The sequence below is a fragment of the Diabrotica undecimpunctata genome, chromosome 8 (genome assembly GCF_040954645.1).
Source record: "Diabrotica undecimpunctata isolate CICGRU chromosome 8, icDiaUnde3, whole genome shotgun sequence".
Classification (NCBI taxonomy): Eukaryota; Metazoa; Arthropoda; class Insecta; order Coleoptera; family Chrysomelidae; genus Diabrotica; species Diabrotica undecimpunctata.
Window position 1 is genome coordinate 59,697,786 of NC_092810.1, and position 19,757 is coordinate 59,717,542.

The 19,757-nt window shown below is 34.1% G+C and overlaps 1 protein-coding gene across 1 annotated transcript; it reads right to left on the reverse strand.

The window, feature by feature from the left end:
- Positions 1 to 413: 413 nt before the first annotated feature.
- LOC140447606 (uncharacterized) lies at positions 414 to 19,726 on the reverse strand. Its single transcript, XM_072540356.1, has 3 exons — positions 19,587 to 19,726; positions 19,355 to 19,506; positions 414 to 14,313 (listed from the first exon to the last, which is right to left on the reverse strand). Exons 2-3 carry the CDS (start codon positions 19,455 to 19,457, stop codon positions 12,464 to 12,466), a joined length of 1,953 nt encoding a protein of 650 aa, XP_072396457.1. The 5' UTR covers positions 19,458 to 19,506; positions 19,587 to 19,726; the 3' UTR covers positions 414 to 12,463.
- Positions 19,727 to 19,757: the final 31 nt, after the last annotated feature.

Sequence of the window (19,757 nt, forward strand, 5' to 3'; positions counted from 1 at the left end):
AATATATATTTTTGCCATTTCATTATTTCTTAGCTTATACGTTTTTATCGTCTCTTTTATAAATAATTTTTTCTTTTCTGTACTAGTCTTTTTCTTCTTTTTTATTTCTTCTCGTATCTTTGTTACTACCATGTAATGGTCGCTGCCTATTTCGAGTCCTTCGTGTACTTTTGTATCCATTACTTTTCTTCTATCATTGCTTTCCACTAGTATATAATCAATTATGGATTTTTAATCCCGACTCTTTACTTCTCTAGTATACATATTATTTGAGGTTACTAATAAACGTTAGTTCTGTATACCATGGTATGACTCCAAATAGCCACTTATAGTGAATTCAATTAATGAACTGACCCGATCTCGGGCTGGGTGCAAATGAGTTATACAAAGGAAAGTTATATAATATATGTAAAAACAGTTTCAAAAATTATTTATTAAACTCTTATACACTACAATTATGGTAAGTAACCTAAGAAATGGTATCTATCAAACTAATCAAATTATCGCAACTATTCAAGAAAAAAATGATTTTATTATTATTGTAATTAACATAAGAAATACTATAAAATTCTCATATTCAGAATTTGAAGCTTTAATGCATCACATATGGGGATTATATGCAAACGAAACCTATTAATCACTTTTTTGATTTTAGTTTGCTTTTAGTTTAGTTTTTGGGACAATTTTTTTTGTACAGTATTTTTAATTTTATGGGACAGTATGGAACACATAATTGTGTATGGCATTTTAAAAGTATAATTCCCTAATCAGATTGCATTCTCTCCAGAATGTAAGTATTGGGAACTATCGAATAATTCGATGGAATAATTTTTGTTGAATTTGTTGAATAATAATTGTTTTAAGTGGAATGAATACTTTTAGTAAAAACATATGGGGGAATTTAATTAGTTGAATTTATTCATGTTACAGAAAAGGAATTAAAAATTTAAACGCTTGATTTAAGAAATCTAGTAGTAGAAGTAAACAATCCTCCTCTACTATCATTTATCCTTCGTAATGATGTGGTGACGTTATGGTATTTGACGAATGATTGCTATCCATTCTTCTCTCTCCTGGGCGCGGTGTGCTGCCTCAGCCAGAGAGTATCCGGTAACGCACTTTATTTGGTCTGACCAAGTAAACAATAAAAACACAATATTAGTTGTGTTTAGGTAAAATATACACTCGCGATCATAAAATCCGAGTCACCTTGAAAATCACCTATATTTCATTTTTAACAAGCTTTATCGTAAATAATAATAACACAAATACAAACTAATGCATGTTTCTGAGAATTGTTGCGGTTTCCTTTGTAACAAAGAATTCCAATAGTGCCGATTTCGCGGTAAAGTACACACTTCCCAAAATGAACGCTACCTGTAACTCCGCTTGTTTTAAATGTCTTGTTTGTACTTCGACTTTCTGTTCAAATGCAACGGACAAACGTTTATTACTGCCACCATAAGTGTTTATTAGTGCCATTATTAGTGTTTATTTTTTGACAAAAATGCTTTTGACTGTTGTTGAAACGGCACAAATTGTTGCACTTGTGGAAGACGGTTACACTCAACGGCAAGTCGCAAGAACTGTTGGCGTAAGCCTTTCTACGGTTCAACGAGTGCGTCAACGCTTTCAGGAGGCAAGTTTGCTAACCAGGCGACCTGGCTCTGGACGAAGAAGAACGACCAAGGCACTAGATGACCGTTTCCTTGTGTTTCAGGCTTTACGAAACCGGACCTCAACTGCGGTTATGCATCAAAATCGTCTAGAGGAAGTACGAAATCGCAATTTTAGTGTTGCAACAGTCAGAAGAAGACTTCGTTCTTCTTGATTATCTTCTCGGGTAATGGCTAGAGGACCGCCACTTCGCCGGGTAGCTCGAGTTGCACGACTAGCTTTTGCTCGACAATACGCGTATTGGGGAATTAACGATTGTAGCAAAGTGTTATTCTCAGATGAATCCCGTTTCTGCCTAACTGGATCCGATGGACGTGTAAGAGTTTGGAGGAGAACCGGTGAAGGATTTTCACAAGCTTGCATTGCTCCAAGAATGCCATTCGGTGGAGGCTCGGTCATGGCTTGGGGAGGTATATCTTCCGACTTCCACACAGAATTACCCTTCATCGAAAATGGGTCCCTAACTGCACGAAGGTACATTACGGAGATTTCGGAAGAACATGATATGCCCAACATGACAGGGCTTGGAGAAAACGCCGTTTTTATGCAGGACAACGTGCGACCGCACGTTGCCAGGATCAGTATGTAATACTTGGACGAAGTTGGAATTACGAGGGTATCCTGGCCAGCTAGGTCTCCGGACCTGAATCCCATAGATCATCTCTGGGACGATTTGAAAAAACGTATTCAAATCCATACACCTCCTCCTAACAACGCACAGGAGCTTAAGGATCTGTTAGTGAGAGAGTGGAATAACATACCACAACATGTAATCCGGAGAAAAATTGAGAGTATGCCCCGTCGTCTTCAAGAGGTTATTAGAGCAAGGGGAGGCAATACATGATATTGGTCATTGAAATTTCACTGATTTTTTACCACGTTCTGTATTTTCCATTTTTTTTTTCGTATGTCTGTTTTATCAACAATTTGATTTGTTTTCTGTTTTTTTTTTTAATAAAGACAATAAAAAACCATTTTTTTTCTTTCAAAACAAACATTGACGACAAATAAAAAATACATTAGCCAAAAAAAAGGTTATTACTGCACCAGAGGCAAAAATATTTACGAAACTTGAACTTTTTAAGATGACCCGGATTTTATGATCGCGAGTGTATAAATTGACTTTACACCTATTAAAAAAAATCTAAAAAAAAAACAGGAAAATACGATTTTCAATACAATATTGAGATTAATATCTAATATATTCTAAAAATTAACATCTAGTCTTTACATCTTCTTATTTTTTTTATGTAGACAATGACTGTGTCTGTTTTTCAATGTGCTTCGAGTAAGTTGTCGTTCCATCGTTTACGTGGACTTCCTACTGATCGTCTTCCTACTGTGGAACCTTCTCTTGCCGTTTTTACTACTCTATTTGATGTCATTCGGCTTATACGATCGTTCTTTTCTACTATTCTAATTCTTACCCAGTCCTTGATGATCTCCACCTTGCATCTACGTCGTATATCTTTACTTCTAAGTCTGTCCTATAGTGTCTGCCATCAATTTTTCTGCAGAGATGAAAGTGTTTTCTGCGACTCTGTTTGCTCTATTCACTTGATATTCCACTTCCGTTTCGAGCTTTCCGTAGCTAGATAATGTGATGCCCTAGATATTTAAACTCCATCACTTGTTCTATTATCAGCGACACAATTATTGGAAGCAGACACCTAACTATTTCATCAGTAACAATCCTTAAATCATGCATAATGTATAATTCCATCTGGTAGAAACTTCCTGCTTTACTTTAAGCAGAGGTAAACCAAGTTGTTGATGTATTAACTTGTATTTAATATGTACAATACACGCACGATGGCGTAGTTTTAAATGGTTTGTTATTGCGTTTTTTATCTTAGCACCATTAACACTAACCAGAGCTACGACTTTTTTGTCAATGTTCCATTCTTTAAACATTGACCTTAACACTTTTGCATTATGTCCACCTGTATGTTTTTCTGGAAATTATTATGTATTTGTGTGTCTCGTTGGAAACTCCGGCACTCTCTGGATGCTTTCTTTTTAGATGTTCACGCAAATTAGACGTATTGCCAGAATACTGAGTGGTTTTTATCCACTCACAAAATACATTTTTATCAGATCACTTTGTGAAAAATTTCTATACTCCGGAAGTTTTACTCACAAATCGAAGCATTTTTTTTCTAAATATAATGATATAAACTGATTTTAAACCAAACAAAATTATTAATTATTTCTCTAATAGCCAGACCTACTAAAGAATTAAATTAGTAAGGAATACATGTATTAGAATAAATTAATTCGATAGTAAAATTCATTCATTTTGTAATTATTCGATGGTTCCCAACACTAGACTGTGCATTGTGAAATGATACAGTAAACTAATACATTAAATCGATACACCAGTTCCAAAAAGTAATAAATCTGATTTTCGTGATTTCAAGTAAAGTTTTGGGAAATGCTTCAATAACCAATGTTTATGAGTTCCAAAGGGTAACAACTCCATAATAACGTTCTGTGAAGATGTCACACATATTTTTTGTCATAAAATGATACTTATTTTAATTCCAAAGTATAACAATTCGAGTTGTTTCATTTTGTAACTGATTTCTTTTCATTGCTTAGACTGCATAATTTTGAGTATTTTAAACATTTTGACTAAAATGGATCAAAAACGTGATTTTTTAACAAGATCTGAGTGTATTATACAATTAGCTTGCCAAAATGAAGGATTCTACAAGTTAAAAAAGGTTACGAAGATAATTAATTTAGAGAATAGTTATATTTCAAATGTTAATTTAATTTATAAAAGAGGTGATAAGTCAACTACAATATTAAAAGCTACTTAACCTAACTTTTTATTTATTCTAATTCAGATTGAAAATGTATTACAAAAAAGTGATGCAGGAAATAAAGGAACAAGGTTATGAAGGTAATTAAATTAGGAACTGGTTATATTTCAAATATTAAACTTGCGTGCATAGAAATCTTCGAACCGATGCGCGTATCGTATCCAGTTGTACAGCAACAGCTCGCTGGCTCAGTCCATTTTCCATTAATGCAATAACTTAGGCGGCTTTCTCTGATGTAATATCCATTAAACTTACACAAACTTAAACACAAATTAATTATGAAAAACGAAAAATATGCAATTTGAGTTGCAAAAATAAATGTCTTATTATCGTTATCGTTATAAACTTCAAATAAACACCTTTCTAGGTTTATGGGTTAATTAATACATATTAAAGCGTATTAAATTATCTTTCAAACTTTATATCCCTTTTTTTAAAGCGAGTAATTAGTTTCTCAAAAAAATATAGTGTAAGTCAAAAGTTTAAAGTGGGTCGATTTCTATGCACCCTATTCAACTGATAAAAGAGGTGAATAGTCAAGTACATGATTAAAAGCTACTTAACCTAACTTTTTATTTATTCTATTTCAGAATGAAAATGTATTACACAAAAATAATGCTGGAAATGAAGGAAAAGCTATTTTACAACCATCGACCACTCAGTTAATCAGAATGTTTCTGGAATTTATGGATCTGATGAAATATTCATTCCAGAATCCTCTGATATATCATCTGACATAATACCAGATACTACTAAATGGCAAAAGTTACGTGTTCCTACGGCTAGCATAGGGGATGCAGCAGCTCCTGGCGTAAATAATGAACTAGCACCTGATAGCAGTAGTAGCAGTACTTCAAACAGGACTAAAAAGCGACTTCGCCAGACTTAAAAGTGGACTAAGAATATAAAAAATATATGCGCAATTCTGGGTAAGCTTTTACAAATTCTGCTGGGAAAGAGATTCCAGCCCGTAAAGTGCAAGGATATTGCACTGCGAAATGCAGACTAAAATGTCCGACAAAAATAACTGACGAAGAGAGGCAACAGATTCACACAAGTTATTAGTCTTTATCAGACATCAACAGACAACTGGTCTTCTTAGTTAAAAATCTTAAACCTATCAGGCCTAAATATTCTACAAAGCAGCCTGGAAGTATAAGGACGTGCATTTATCGATACTATTTCAATTTACATAAAAATGAAATTACAGTATGTAAGACTTATTTCAAAAATACATTGAATATAAACAACAGAGTTAGTAATACAGCTTTAAATAAGATTACAAATACAGGTTTTATAGAAAATGACCGAAGAGGTGGTAATGAAAAGGCTGGGCGCCCAAGGATAGAAGAATTTTGCAAGAAGGCACATAGATTCTTTCCCTGGAATATAATCTCATTACTGCCGAGTACGCACACAAAGAACATATTTACAGGGGGACTTGAACCTACATATCTGAAATGTATCGATTGTATTTGAAGCAGTGTACAGAAAATAAATTTCACCCTATTAAAAAGCATTTATATGAAAATATTTTCAATACTGAGTATAATATTTCGTTTTTTCAGTAAAAATAGATGCATGTTGTTTCTGTGAATATTTTAAAAATCTTTCCAATGAAGAGCTGAAAAACCAGGAAAGCTTTGATAAATTAATGAAAAGAACCAAGTCGATGAGAAAAAAAATAATTTAAAAATATCTTCTTCGTCATTTGTAGTATGTTGTTTTGACTTGCAAGCAGTTCAAGTTGTTCCAAACGGAGTTATTTTTTTTATAAAAGAATGCTTGCCTGTTATAACTTCACAATTTACGATATAAATAATAAACAAGGATATTGGCAATATTTATGGCACGAATGAGTAGGTCGTAGATGTGTTAACGAAAAATAATTGCCCTGGGCAAAATAAAAATAAGTTTAGATGGGCTCTTTACTCGTTTTTCTTCTTCTTAACATGCCATACACCAAAGTGCGTAGGCGACTATCTCATTACTAGAATTCTGTTCTTGGCGGCGTGACACAGCTCGCCTGTATTGTGTATTCCTGTCCATTCTTTAATATTCCTTAACCAGGATAATTGTTTGCGGCCGGCTCCTCTCCTACCTTCGATCTTCCCTTGTAGGATTAACTGTGGTATTTCATATTTTGCTTCTCTTAATATGTGCCCAAGGTAACCAATCTTGCGTTTTTTAATTAATTCAAAGAGTTCTCTTTCCACGCCGGCTCTCTTAAGGACGTCATCGTTTTGAACTCTATCCACCCAAGGTATGCGCATCATTCTTCTCAATGACCACATTTCAAATGCTTCAAGTTTGTTGATAGATGTTTTTTTCAAAGTCCACGTTTCCATGCCATAAAGCAAGATGGACCATATGTAGCACTTGACCATTCTGTAGCGTATTTCGAAATTTAGGTTTTGATTACATAGGAGCGGTCTGAATTTCACAAAAGCTTGTCTTGCCATTTGTATTCGGGTTTTTATCTCTTGTTGTGGATCCGATTGGTTATTGATTGTGGTGCCAAGGTATTTAAAAGTTTTCACGCGTTTTATGCGATCGTTTTATGCATGTTATCGGGTTTTCTGGAGGGTTTCTGCTAATGACCATATATTTCGTTTTCAAAATGTTTATTTTGAGGCCATATTTTTTACCTATGCTATTCACCCTATCAAGTAATAACTGCTGATCTTCCAAATTATCAGTTATAATCACTGTGTCGTCCGCATAGCGTAGGTTGCTAATTGGTATGCCGTTCACTTTAATGCCTAATTCCGTGTCTTCTAATGCTTCCGCAAATATATTTTCAACATATAAATTAAAAAGCATCGGAGAGAGTATGCAGCCTTGGGTGGATAGGGCCACCTATCGCATACTCGTACATTGTACTAAATACACATATTGAAAGCATTAATCATAAGTTTTTTGTGTTAGCACACCCAGAACGAGGGCGATGCAATGCATGCTCTTATAGAATGTGAAAAAAACGTGCTCTGAAAGGAGGACCAATGTATGTGGCTCACAACTAACACCTATAATAAATTTGGCAAAGAAAAATGGAAAACCCTACTATACTAACGAATTTCGAGATTTCATGGATATTAAAGCTTTGGTTAAAGACACAGATAACTATACCAAAAAGAACAGCGGAGAAACAATTAAATGGAGTGATGTGCATATTGTTCAAGTAGAAAAATCAGCTCCCTACACAATTGTATACAAAAAAACATTTTTTGAGAGAGAAAGCATTCAAAAGTATAAATGTTGATCGGAGAACCAGAGGACAGCGAGCAGATATTAAGCTAAACCCTGCTTATAGCCATCCATCAGGTATTTCACCTTTCAAGAAAAAAGACCTGATTTCCTTGTGCAATTCTGGGTCGATCCCAAGAGTATATTAGGATTTTTATCACGGCCTTCCTGTAGCCTCCACAACGGTAGACGAATAAAACATATTAGATTAATAAATTAAAGTTTTGTAGTATATTTAATAAATATAGAACCTTACATTTTTTTTTGTATGGTTCTATATTTATTAGAACCATACCTATTTGAAGTTTCAATGAAATATGAAAAATCTTTAGTTCCAAAGTGTAACAACTAGACAAATACCTTCAAATTACTTATTATATATGCATATATTTCTTTTTTAATAACACCGTAGTTTAGCTTGTATCCCTTGAAACATTAATAAAATATGTCGATTGTTATTATATTAACAAAATAATAAAATTATCTGGCACAAACATAATGGAGAATAGAATTTCCCTGTTTTCTCGTAACTAATGATTTCTAACTTTTGACACTTTGGAACTGGTGTATCGATTTATACTCCATGGAATAAACAAAATTTAACCGTTTACAGAACTTTGCAATAACCAGGACAAGTTTTTCCGTTAATATATACCTATAGTAAGAACACCCACCTATACGTTTTCAGCAGAAATGGCGGCGTTGTTTGTCAATTATTAACACTTTAGAGCGAAAATGCGATTTTTTATTACCATTAAAAATGTATATATGTACGGTAGAACCTCTTAAAGTGGAACCTCGATGAGTCTTCCGTCGAGTCGAAAACTTCCAAAACTAAAAAAAAATGTTTTGTCACCTTCCCTTCAAGCCCCAAAACCTCCATTACTCGAAATCTCAAACCTCTATTAGTCGAAATAATCAGTGAGTCCCTGCAAACAAATTTAGTACATATTCTCCCTCTGTAACTCGAAAAATTAAATGGAACCTCTGTATGTCGCATATAGCAATGATTTATTTTATAACTTGATTACATGAAAATTATTACCTATATAGTCCGAAGAAAAATACGTTACCAACTTTAAAAAATTGCCGACAAGGTAAGTACGTTATTGTTTTTTGGAAAACAATTTCGGAGTATACAATAGATTTATGACTCACGTTAACACATGCTTGCTTGCTTGGTATGAGGTGTTTAATTTTATTATTTTTGATTTCACTTTAACTTTAGCGAAGCAAGTTATTTGTTGTCGATTGAAAAATCGTCAGAAGTAGTTTGGTTCTAAAGCAATACACATCAATTACACATCATGTACAACAGTTTACAAATAAAATTGTTAAAACATGAGTGCTGTGAAACGTAAACTGAAAACTTTGACTCTCGCTGAAAAGTTAGAAGTGTTCATAGCTGTGAAGAGCTGGCAAAATAAAAATGTGTCTGAACAATTTAGCTTACTAATGAGTCTGCCAATAATAATTCACCGGTATACAACACAGTGACCTATTTTGTTCGCGTAATTTTTGGAGTTTGGAAAAGGTTCACGTATTCACGTATGCCCAGCAGAGTGTTCCCACTGCAACAAAAACGGAATCCAAGGAAGCAGGAGTGCTAAGAACAACGATGGTCAATGACGATTGGACGCCTACTAAGATAAGGGAAGAACAAGAGAGAGATCCAGTTATACAGAAAATTCGAAAATGGAAAGAGGAAAACCGTTGACCACCTTGGCAAGAAATATCAAACCTATGCTCAGTAGTTAAGACCCAGTGGGACTCATTTATCATGGAAGATAGCTTGCTCAAACGAGTACTGGAAAATGATGACGGTTCAAAGAACAGAAGACAGTTGGTGATCCCAAAGAGCAGAATAGCCGAAGTACTTCGTCAGTTACACGACAGTCCGTCAGGAGGGCATTTTGGTGTAAAGAAAACCCTTCAGCTAATTCGGGAACGGTTTTATTGGATGAACAGTTCCGACGACATAAAAGACTGGTGTAAGAAATGTACTATTTGTGCTACGAGTAACGGGCCTTACCGAAAAAGGAGAGCTCCTATGAGACAATATAATTTTCAAAGCCCGTTTGAAAGAATAGTTTTGAATATTGCTGGGCCATTTCCAGAAAGTGAAGATGGAGTCAAGTACATGTTTGTAGTAATGGATTACTTTACTAAGTGGGTCAAGATTTACGCACTTCCAGACCAGAAGGCCGCAGCATTGCAGATAAGTTGATCCAAGAATATATCAGCCGATTTGGAGTGCCTTTGGAGATCCATAGTGACCAAGTAAGGAACTTCGAAAGCGATGTATTCCAAGGAATGTGTGATAGATTAGGCATGAAGAAAACAATAACTACAGCGTATCATTCGCAATCGGATGGTATGGTAGAACGGATGAATACGACAGTTGGCAAGTATTTGACAAAGATGGTTTCTGATCATCAGCGAGACTGGGACCAATATCTTCCGTTCTTCACAATAGACTACAGATCTGCTGTTAACGAATCAACAGGCCAGACACCAGCCAGAGTCCTATTCGGACGCGAGATGCGACTACCTTGTGATCTAGAGTTGGGGTGTCGACCTGGAGAAGATGTAGCAGGTGAAGATTATGTGATCGAACTACAAAGAAGAATGGACGACGTACACGAGTTGGTCCGTTCCCACCTTCAGATCGCTGGCGACCGAATGAAGAAACGGTACGATACGCAAGCCGAAAAGGGGTGCTTTAAGAAGAATGACACAGTCTGACGCTACAATCCCAAGAAGCGAAAAGGTTGTTCCCCCAAGTTGCAGCAGTTTTGGGAAGGTCCATACCTCATTATGGAGAAGATCAATGATGTCATCTACCAAATAAGCAAGATTCCGAGGGGAAAGCCGATGATAGTACATCATAACCGGCTGGCGTATTTCGAAGGTGACCACGACGTAGATGAAGAAGTGGATGTAAACCAAGTCCAAGATGTGTCTGACCTCACGTTTGAGGAATTCATGGGTGCCTATGGAGGTACCGGTAAAACACGACATGGTGTTACCACTGAAGAAAGGCAAGATCTACTCGCGCTTCCCGATGACTACTCACTGGCCCTTACCATCCCGGCCAGTATCAAAGACGCACTAGGGATGGCATCCATCTTTCGAAGGAAGTTCGGTCTAGTTGCAGAACTTCAGTGCCAAGTGCGAGCTCCCGGGAAAGTATTGAAACTTCAAGATGCATCACGTTAGCTTTTCTACCTGGTAACAAAAGACACTGCCCGTGATCAACCTACCTACCGAGATGTATGGGAAGCCTTAATTCAATTGAGAGAGCACGTACTAGAGTCCGACGTGCAAAAGTTAGCCATGCCAAAATTGGAGAGCCGCCAATTAGATTGGAGGGTTATCCGAAATATGGTGGAGGAGATCTTTAAAGACACCGAAGTGCAGGTGTTAGTCTGTTGCAATCCGCATAGTTACTGGTGAGGAGAGAAGACCGTCCCTTGTCATTTTCATACAACTGGAAGTTGTAAAAGAGGGTCCAGTTTAAGATACCAGCATACCGTTCCAGTTCCAGTCCCGACAAGCTTCCAGGAGGAACCATCTTTTAAGAGGGGGGCAATGTTACGATGACTCATACTGTAAACATATTATTTCTAATTCTATTCTATTCTAGTAAGTTCGGCGCTCGGCTGAAAAACCTGTTTGCCAACCTGACTTTTCGAGAGGGTCGCCGTCCGAATTCGAAGGGATTCTCGATTAACTGTATGTTATATTTAAGGAGGGAATTTTGTTGAAAACAGTGAGTTCTAGTTCTAGTTTTGAATATCGAGTTTAAATTGTAAGCCGGAAATAAATATAAATAAATATTATGAAATAAATTAGTGAATATCGTAATAAAGACTTTAATAAACTTGTAAGTGTTATAAATGTAGAATCTTTGATAATAAATAAAGACAATAAATTAGATTAATAAAAATACTACAATATATAATGTGAAAATAGTTTTTACTTTTGTAACTTTTTTAAAATACCATATATTGTCTCATACTGCTTAGTTTATTATTATTTAATGCTTTCTAGGACCTGTACCACACATATATGTTTTTAAAAACATTCGTATCGGTATAAACCCACTCTTTTTTTTACTTATCATGAAACATATTTTAAATTCAAAATTCCTATTTACATATAATAATATACTACCCTTGTTCTTTAAAATAACATCTGATTTTGAATTTTTTAACTCAACGGATTTATGGCATTTTGATTGATCGCACCTCAAATATTGATTATTGATAGACGCTCACCTTGAGGACACTAGTCGCATTAGCTGCTCTCAGCGTGAATCTAATTTTAAAAAACTGGCTCAAGAACACAAGTGTAATTTTTCACATTGATTTTAAAAATTTACACCTGTTTTTTGTATGTCAATCACTGTGTTGTGAGTGAAAATTAAAATGAGCTAGCAAACCATACGAGTGCCTTTAGCAAAACTTCGAGATACTCCTCCGTCAAGAGAATCAAATTCTACGCGTTAATTTGATTCAATCAATGGAGGCGAATAACGACGTTTCAAGAATTTTTTTCCTGGACCTCCCCAAACCTATTTTAAAATATGACTAGACTCCACCCAAAATTAGTTGCCGACCCTTTGTAATTTGTATAGGGTTTCTTGCTATAGGTATATATTAACTGAAAACTCACCAAATACCTGGCTATTGCGAAGTCCTGAGAAATACTTATTTCCCTGGACCATTAGTAAACTTATTGCCGCACCTATCACATTCGCGTAATTTCTCTATAGCATGCAAATCCAGATGATTCCTAAAATTAGTCTTCCAACTAAACATCCGCGAACAAATTTCACATTTGTAAGGTTTATCATCAGTATGCAATCGCATATGAAGTCTTAAAGAACTCCTCTGAGTAAATTTTTTTGAACAAACTTCACATTTGTACGGTTTTACGCCAGTATGCAATTTTATATGATCTCTTAAAGCAATACTTAGGATAAATTTTTTTCGACAAATTTTACATTCGTAAGGTTTTTGTTTAGAATGTAATTGTCTATGACGAATTAAAGAATTTTTTTCTGTAAATTCTTTTCTACAAATTTTACATTTGAAAGGTTTATCAGCAGCATGCAGTTGTGTATGTTGTTGTAAAGTACTCTCCAGAGAAAATTCTTTTTGACAAATTTCGCATTTGAAAGGTTTATCAGTAACATGCAGTTGTGTATGTTGTTGTAAAGTACTCTCCAGAGCAAATTCTTTTTGACAAATTTCGCATTTGAAAGATTTATGAACAGCATTAAGTTCTAGCTGTTGTTCTAAATTATTCAACTGAGTATGTAATTTTATATGACGTTTATAAGCATCTGTCCTATCAAATTCTATTTCACAAATTTCACATTTCTTAACAGCGTGCAATTGTATATGGCGTTTTAAATTAAACTCGAGAGTAAATTCTTTGCTGCAAATTTCACATTGGTAAGGTTTTTTTCCAGTATGTAATTGTAAATGTTGTCTAAAAGCGAGCTTTCGAGCAAATGTTTTTCTACAAAATTCACATTTAAAATGTCTATCAGCACAATGTGATCGCATGTGTTGATGTAAACTACCTTTCAGTGTATATTCTTTATTACAAATTACACATTTGAAAGGTTTTTGTCCACTGTGAAATTTAGTATGATTTCTAAAAGAAGATCTGTGAGTAAATTCTTTTCCGCATGTTTTACATTTGTAAGGTTTTTGTCCACTGTGCACTACTAGATGATATTTTAAACCAGAATTGGTGACAAACTCTTTTTTACATATTTCACACGTTGGTTTCTTTCCAGTATGCAATTGCCTGTGGACGCTTAGCAAATGCCTCGTTCGAAACTGTTTAGAGCACAGTTTACATTTATAAGTCTCGCCAGTATGAGCTCGCATATGATATTTTAAGCCAATACGTTGTTTAAACTCCTTCAAACATACATAACATTTGAACAATTTCTTTTCAGCATGCGATAGCATATGGCACGTTAAAGCATACTTACGAGTAAACTTTTTTGAACAAATATCACATGCGTAGTCATTATTATGGGCGCGCATATGAAGCGTTAAATGGCCCTTATTCATTAACTGTTTCGAACAGATTTCACATTTATATGGTTTCTCTCTAATCTTATGTGATTGTAAATGTAACCTTAAATAATTCACAGATCTAAACTGCCTTGAACAAATTTCACATTTTGCAAGTGGCCTTTCTGTGTGTACATGCATATGACGTTTTAAATCGTGCTTGTCCAAAAAGCCTTTTGAACATATTTCACATTCATAAGGTTTCTCACCAGTATGGAATTGCATATGACGTTTCAAAGTATAACTGCTAGAAAGTATGTCGGAACAAATTTCACATCTGTATTGTTTTTTCTCACCAGTATGCAATAACATATGCCTTTTTAAACTAGGAACGGTAGAAAACTGTTTAGAACAAACTTCACATTGCCACAATTTTTCTTTTTTAAAATATTTTTGACTTTGTATTTGATGAAATGAACTTCCAACTGTTTTGTTTTCCACTTCCAACTCCGTCTGAAGAAATCCTAAAATAAAAACTAGAGTTTAAATATTTGTATATAATGTAACCAAATGCAAAATCAAAGGCAAAAGAAGCGTAGGAATACTTAAAATCTCATGACTACGCAATATCCGCGAATGGTTTGTATGCAGTTCAATTGAACTACAGGCAACTAACCAAGAAAAGATATAATGTAACGTATATGTAATGTATACAGGGTGAGTCACCACTAACAGGAAGGAAAAGTGAAGGGTATAGATGCAAAAGTCATATTCTCCACTTTTTATCAAAAATGCATTTTTAGTTGTTTCGTATTCTCCACGTTGAAACACACAATTTTTCAAAGTTTGACAGAGCAGAACTATTAGTCCCTTGTACAAATTAATGAATAAAAATCGCGTTGTTATCCCAAAACTAACATTCTCCGCCGTATTTTGCAAACTAGGTGAAAAATTCTTCTAATAATTTAATTTTATCAGACTCATTTATATTGACAATTCAGATATACATTATACATTTTAAAGTAGACGACTTTAAAATGATATTGTTGAGTTGCGTTCCTGGGACGACTTGTGAGATAGTTCATTCGATTACATGAAATCAACTTTAACTTGAGAATATCCGTCAGAAAAAATCATAGCATGTAATTCGTCTTTAAAAAGACAAACACATGCCACGTAACAGTAAAAATCTCCCGTTAGTGATTCCATAGTAAATTATAAGGGAAAAAACAGGAATAAAACCTCATAATACTATTCCGACATTATATTCTCAACTTAAAGTTGATTTCATGTAATCGAATGAACTATCTTACAAGTAAAGTCGTCCCAGGAATGCAACCAACAATATTGGCAATATCATTTTAAAGTCGTCTACTTTAAAATATATAATGTATGTCTCAATTGTGAATATTAATGAGTCAGATAAAATTAATTGATTAGAAGAATTTTTCACCAACAAAAAAAAATTTGTTTAATTTACTAATGTTTGTATTTTGAGAACAATTGGAAGTGGAAATTGAAACGTCAATAAATATGAATAGCTTGGAGTGTAGCGAAACACATTGTACAAATAAGATGAGTACAAGTGATGGAGTTTAAATATCTAGGCATCACATTATCTAGCTACGGAAAGCTCGAAACCGAAGTGGAAGATCAAGTGAATAGAGCAAACAGAGCCGCAGGCTGCCTAAATGAAACAATATGAAGAAATAAAAATATCGGGAAAGAAACGAAAGGCAGAATTTACAAAACAGTCATCAGACCAATAATGACATACGCGGCAGAAACAAGACCTGACACAGAGAGGACAAAAAGGATGTTAGAAACAGCAGAGATGAAAACACTTAATTGAAAAATTTATGGTAAGACACTATGGGACAGAACTAGCAGTACAGATATACGACGTAGATGCAAGGTGGAGAACATCAAGAACTGGGTAAGAAATAGAAGAGTAGAATGGAACGATTATATAAGCCGAATGACAACAAATAGAGTAGTAAAGACGGCAAGAGACGGTTCCCCAATAGGAAGGCGATCAGTAGGAAGACCACGAAAACGATGGAACAACAACTTACTGTAGGCACATTCTATAGTCTATATGTGGTCTATGGAGTCATGTCTATATAAAAAGAAGAAGAAGAAGATAAGATGGGTCGAAAGTATCTCTCAGCTGAACTTAATGTACGGAAACTTTGGCGAATGTACATAACAGCTGTTCAAGACAAAACTGTTAAAGTAAAAGAGCAATACTTTAGATATATTTTTAACACAGAATATAACTTATTATTTGGTAGCCCACGGGTGGATATTTGTTCAACTTGCTTCTCACTTACCGAGCAAATAAAAGTATGCAAGGATGTACAGCAAAAAGTTACTCTCATAACAACTAAACGAGTACACAAGTTAAAATATACAGCATTTTATGACCCTCTTAAGGTCAAAGATGACCTGTTGATTTTGAACTTTTATTGTCAAAAAAATCAGGCGCTACCGAAACTTCAATCCACTTATTATAGTCGACAGTTATACTTTAATAATTTTTGTGTTGTAAAAGGGTCTTCGAAATCCAAACTTACTAAAAAACACATAACTTCCTACGTATGGACAAAGAACGAGTTTGGAAAAGGTTCAGATGTATTTGATATAGTTTATTTGATTTATTGTGTGCTATTGATATGACCCCATACACGGCCCCATACAATGACAGGGCACAGCTTTCTCCCTCCTGATCGCGTTTTTAGAAATATTGAGAAGGAAATCAGAAAGTGTCAGATAATCGTTAGCCCTGAGGAAAATATTCAAATAATAGATAGGTTTGCTACTGATAAAAAGTTGGAGATGACGTAACAGTTGCTATTTATTGGAAATCGGTAAAAAAGGAAGTCATAAAAGCTCCTGGGTCTTTGCCTTTTGGCGTACGGTCATGTAAGCGACTGTACTTTATCGGAAAGAAGGTACAAAACGTCACCCGTGTTTTGGTTTAAGGTGAGATAACTCGTAAGTGGAGAAGCAAAGTTGCGGACATTACACGAAGCATGACTAAACGAGAACAAACTTTGCGTAGCTTAAGACTCGAGGCTATTGCTAAAGGTAATTGTATAGCGAAACCCCAAATAAAGACGACGTAAATTGTCTTTTAAAGAAACATTATGGAAACGAGTGGAGAAATTACTGAAGAAGATGAAGTGTACCGTTTCAAATTTAATTTTTTATTTGCAAGTTTTATATTTTGAAGTAAAATTTGAGCAAAATACAACAAGCTTTTAAAAAAAATGAATTTTTTTATACATAAATTATATTCGTAAACTATTATGGAACTTTTTTATCTGAACATTCCTATTAAGCTTGGTTTCAAAACTAACTGTTTCCACCTTGTTACAGTACAGACCCCACATTCTCCAAATTTTAGTACCAAAAGTAACATCCAAATTAATAAGTAATTTTTTTTATTCAGCGGTGTATTCCTCACCATATGATTGACTTATATGACTTATAGTTATAGTTTCATAAGGATTCCTTATACCCACATACAGAGTGTTCTAAATTCTGTCGATTTTTATAAAATGTGAAGGTTCAAAAGAAGATTTTTTCCCCAACTTATTTTAGCAGTGACTCACCCTGGAGGGGGGGGGGGGTTGGGGGTTAAATTCCCTTAGGACACTATTCCGACACTATTACTCACAAATTTTAAGGCCTTTCTAGATTCGCTACTATATTTAAGCAATTCTACCAAATTTTCTCTTAAAAAAAATATTAACAGATTGACTGCCAAGTTGATAGTTGATTTAGTACTGCTTGCCATTATGTATTTGTGAACCATATTGGTATAGCCGGCACGTAATTTCGTTGGAAAATTTATAGGAACAAAAGCGAGTAAGATACTAAGCCAATTGGCAACAATATTAGAATGACCAGTACTCTATTGAACAGTAGCGTAGAAATCTAATTTTAAATTAAATAAATGTATATTTTTATTTTTTATTTACCAAAAAGTTTCATTTTCTATAAAGTTTAAATAAAAAATATAGGTGTTGCTAACTTCTGTGATATATCTAGGGAGTGATAACACTAATTGACTCGACTGAACAGAACTTATTGTAAAATAATAATACCTATAAGAAATTGTTAATAAAAGTAATTATCACATACAATTAAACAAATTTTTTAGTATTTTAGTATACAAACGTTTTATTAACACAACTGCTCATAAGTTTTAAAAATTATGAGCACATTTGATCCCTGATAACTTAGTTATTGTAATAGGAAAGAATAATTTTAAAATGGGTAAGAGGTCTAAAACTTTTATGAACATCTTTTTTATATATCTAGCAGGTATTTTATAATGACCTAACCTGAACTTTGACTATTTTAACTTAAATACTTTGTACGTTTTTGTTCTATCATAAAGTGTTTTTGTACCCTATTTTCAAAGATATATAAGCAAAACGAGAATATCTACAATTACAACAGAAATAAAGGTTTCAAGTAACACCTAGTTCGAAGTAAGTACTTAATAATCTACTCAGAATCACTGTTATCACTAGTATTACTTGTATCTTCTAAATTTATAGTTAATTTGGTTAATGCTGGTAAATATTTAACATAGTCATTTTCCACTGCGATTATATGTTTGATTGCATTTTTCCAGTTGGTTGCTGTGATCTTTGCGACTTCTCTTCTAATTAAGTGGAGAACAGTAGACGAAAATTTAGGAGCCACGTTTCATCTTCGTATATTTCCTTCAAGTTGAGTCCATATTGACTCCATTGGGTTCAATGTACAATAATAAGGAGGAAGTCTAAGCACGGTATGCCCATTACTGCGAGTACAGTTATCAACAACATATTCCTTCTGGTACTGTCTACTATAAACAAACTCCAACAATTGCTCTTTACTATATGATGCATCAAAGTACAAATCTTTCTCAAATAAAAATTCTTGAATTTGTAATTTGTTTCAAGTAATATTTGAAATTTTCTCATTAATCTTGAATGATATGATATTTTCAGCGATTGAATAGCAATATGATGTTTTCATTGGCTCTTGGTCCACATGGACTGATCAACAATTCGATAATAACTTCAACTGGGTGACTGCCCATAGTTTTAAACATAATACCAGACACATCTGAAATATGAATGTAAATATCGATGAGAATATTAAAACTTTGTATTATTATACATCTCAGTCATTGATAAATTTGCAGATAATAACTACTCCTGGTAGAGTACTTTTATTTTAATTTTTATTGCCTGCTTTTATTACAGATAAATATATTTTTAAAGAGTCTCACCGAAATATGAGGCGACTATACTTGTTGCTTTTTTTTATAGGTAAGTGAATCAATTGTCTATATTGTAAAATATGCGCAGTAAAACATCACATAAAGTGACAAACTATACCAGACCTTTATGCACTGTTTGTGAAAAACTGTTAAATTTCATTGGGCAAATTTGGAATCTTTTTGAAAATATCATGTTTAATTGCATCTAAATAGTGCATAAAAGATTTAAAAGAATAAAAAGTATTGGGAAGCAATGAAAAGGTAATTGCAATTTGTCTCACCTATGTCCACCAAATCCTGAATACTACTAATTGCTGTTGTTAATTCAACCTGTACATGTCCATGTTCTTGTTCTGCACCCAAATCAAAGTCCTGGCCCTCCATCTTAATATTAAATTTATACTGTTTTATAATGTTGTTTGATTTCCAGTCCCTTCAAATAAATGGAAAATTGTCAATTTATGTCTCAACTGCTTCTGTTGTGATTAATTTATTTTGTTTATTTATACCTACCACGTTATTAATTTTTATGTATTTTCATTTATAACAAGTTTTATTTTGCTTTTCAACTACTATGAATAACAGAATAACTAACACAGGATAATCTAATTACTTTCTGTTTTCAGACTGGTTTCTGGTTTTCTGTTATACGGGCTTTACACCAACAATAAATTCATGAAGAAA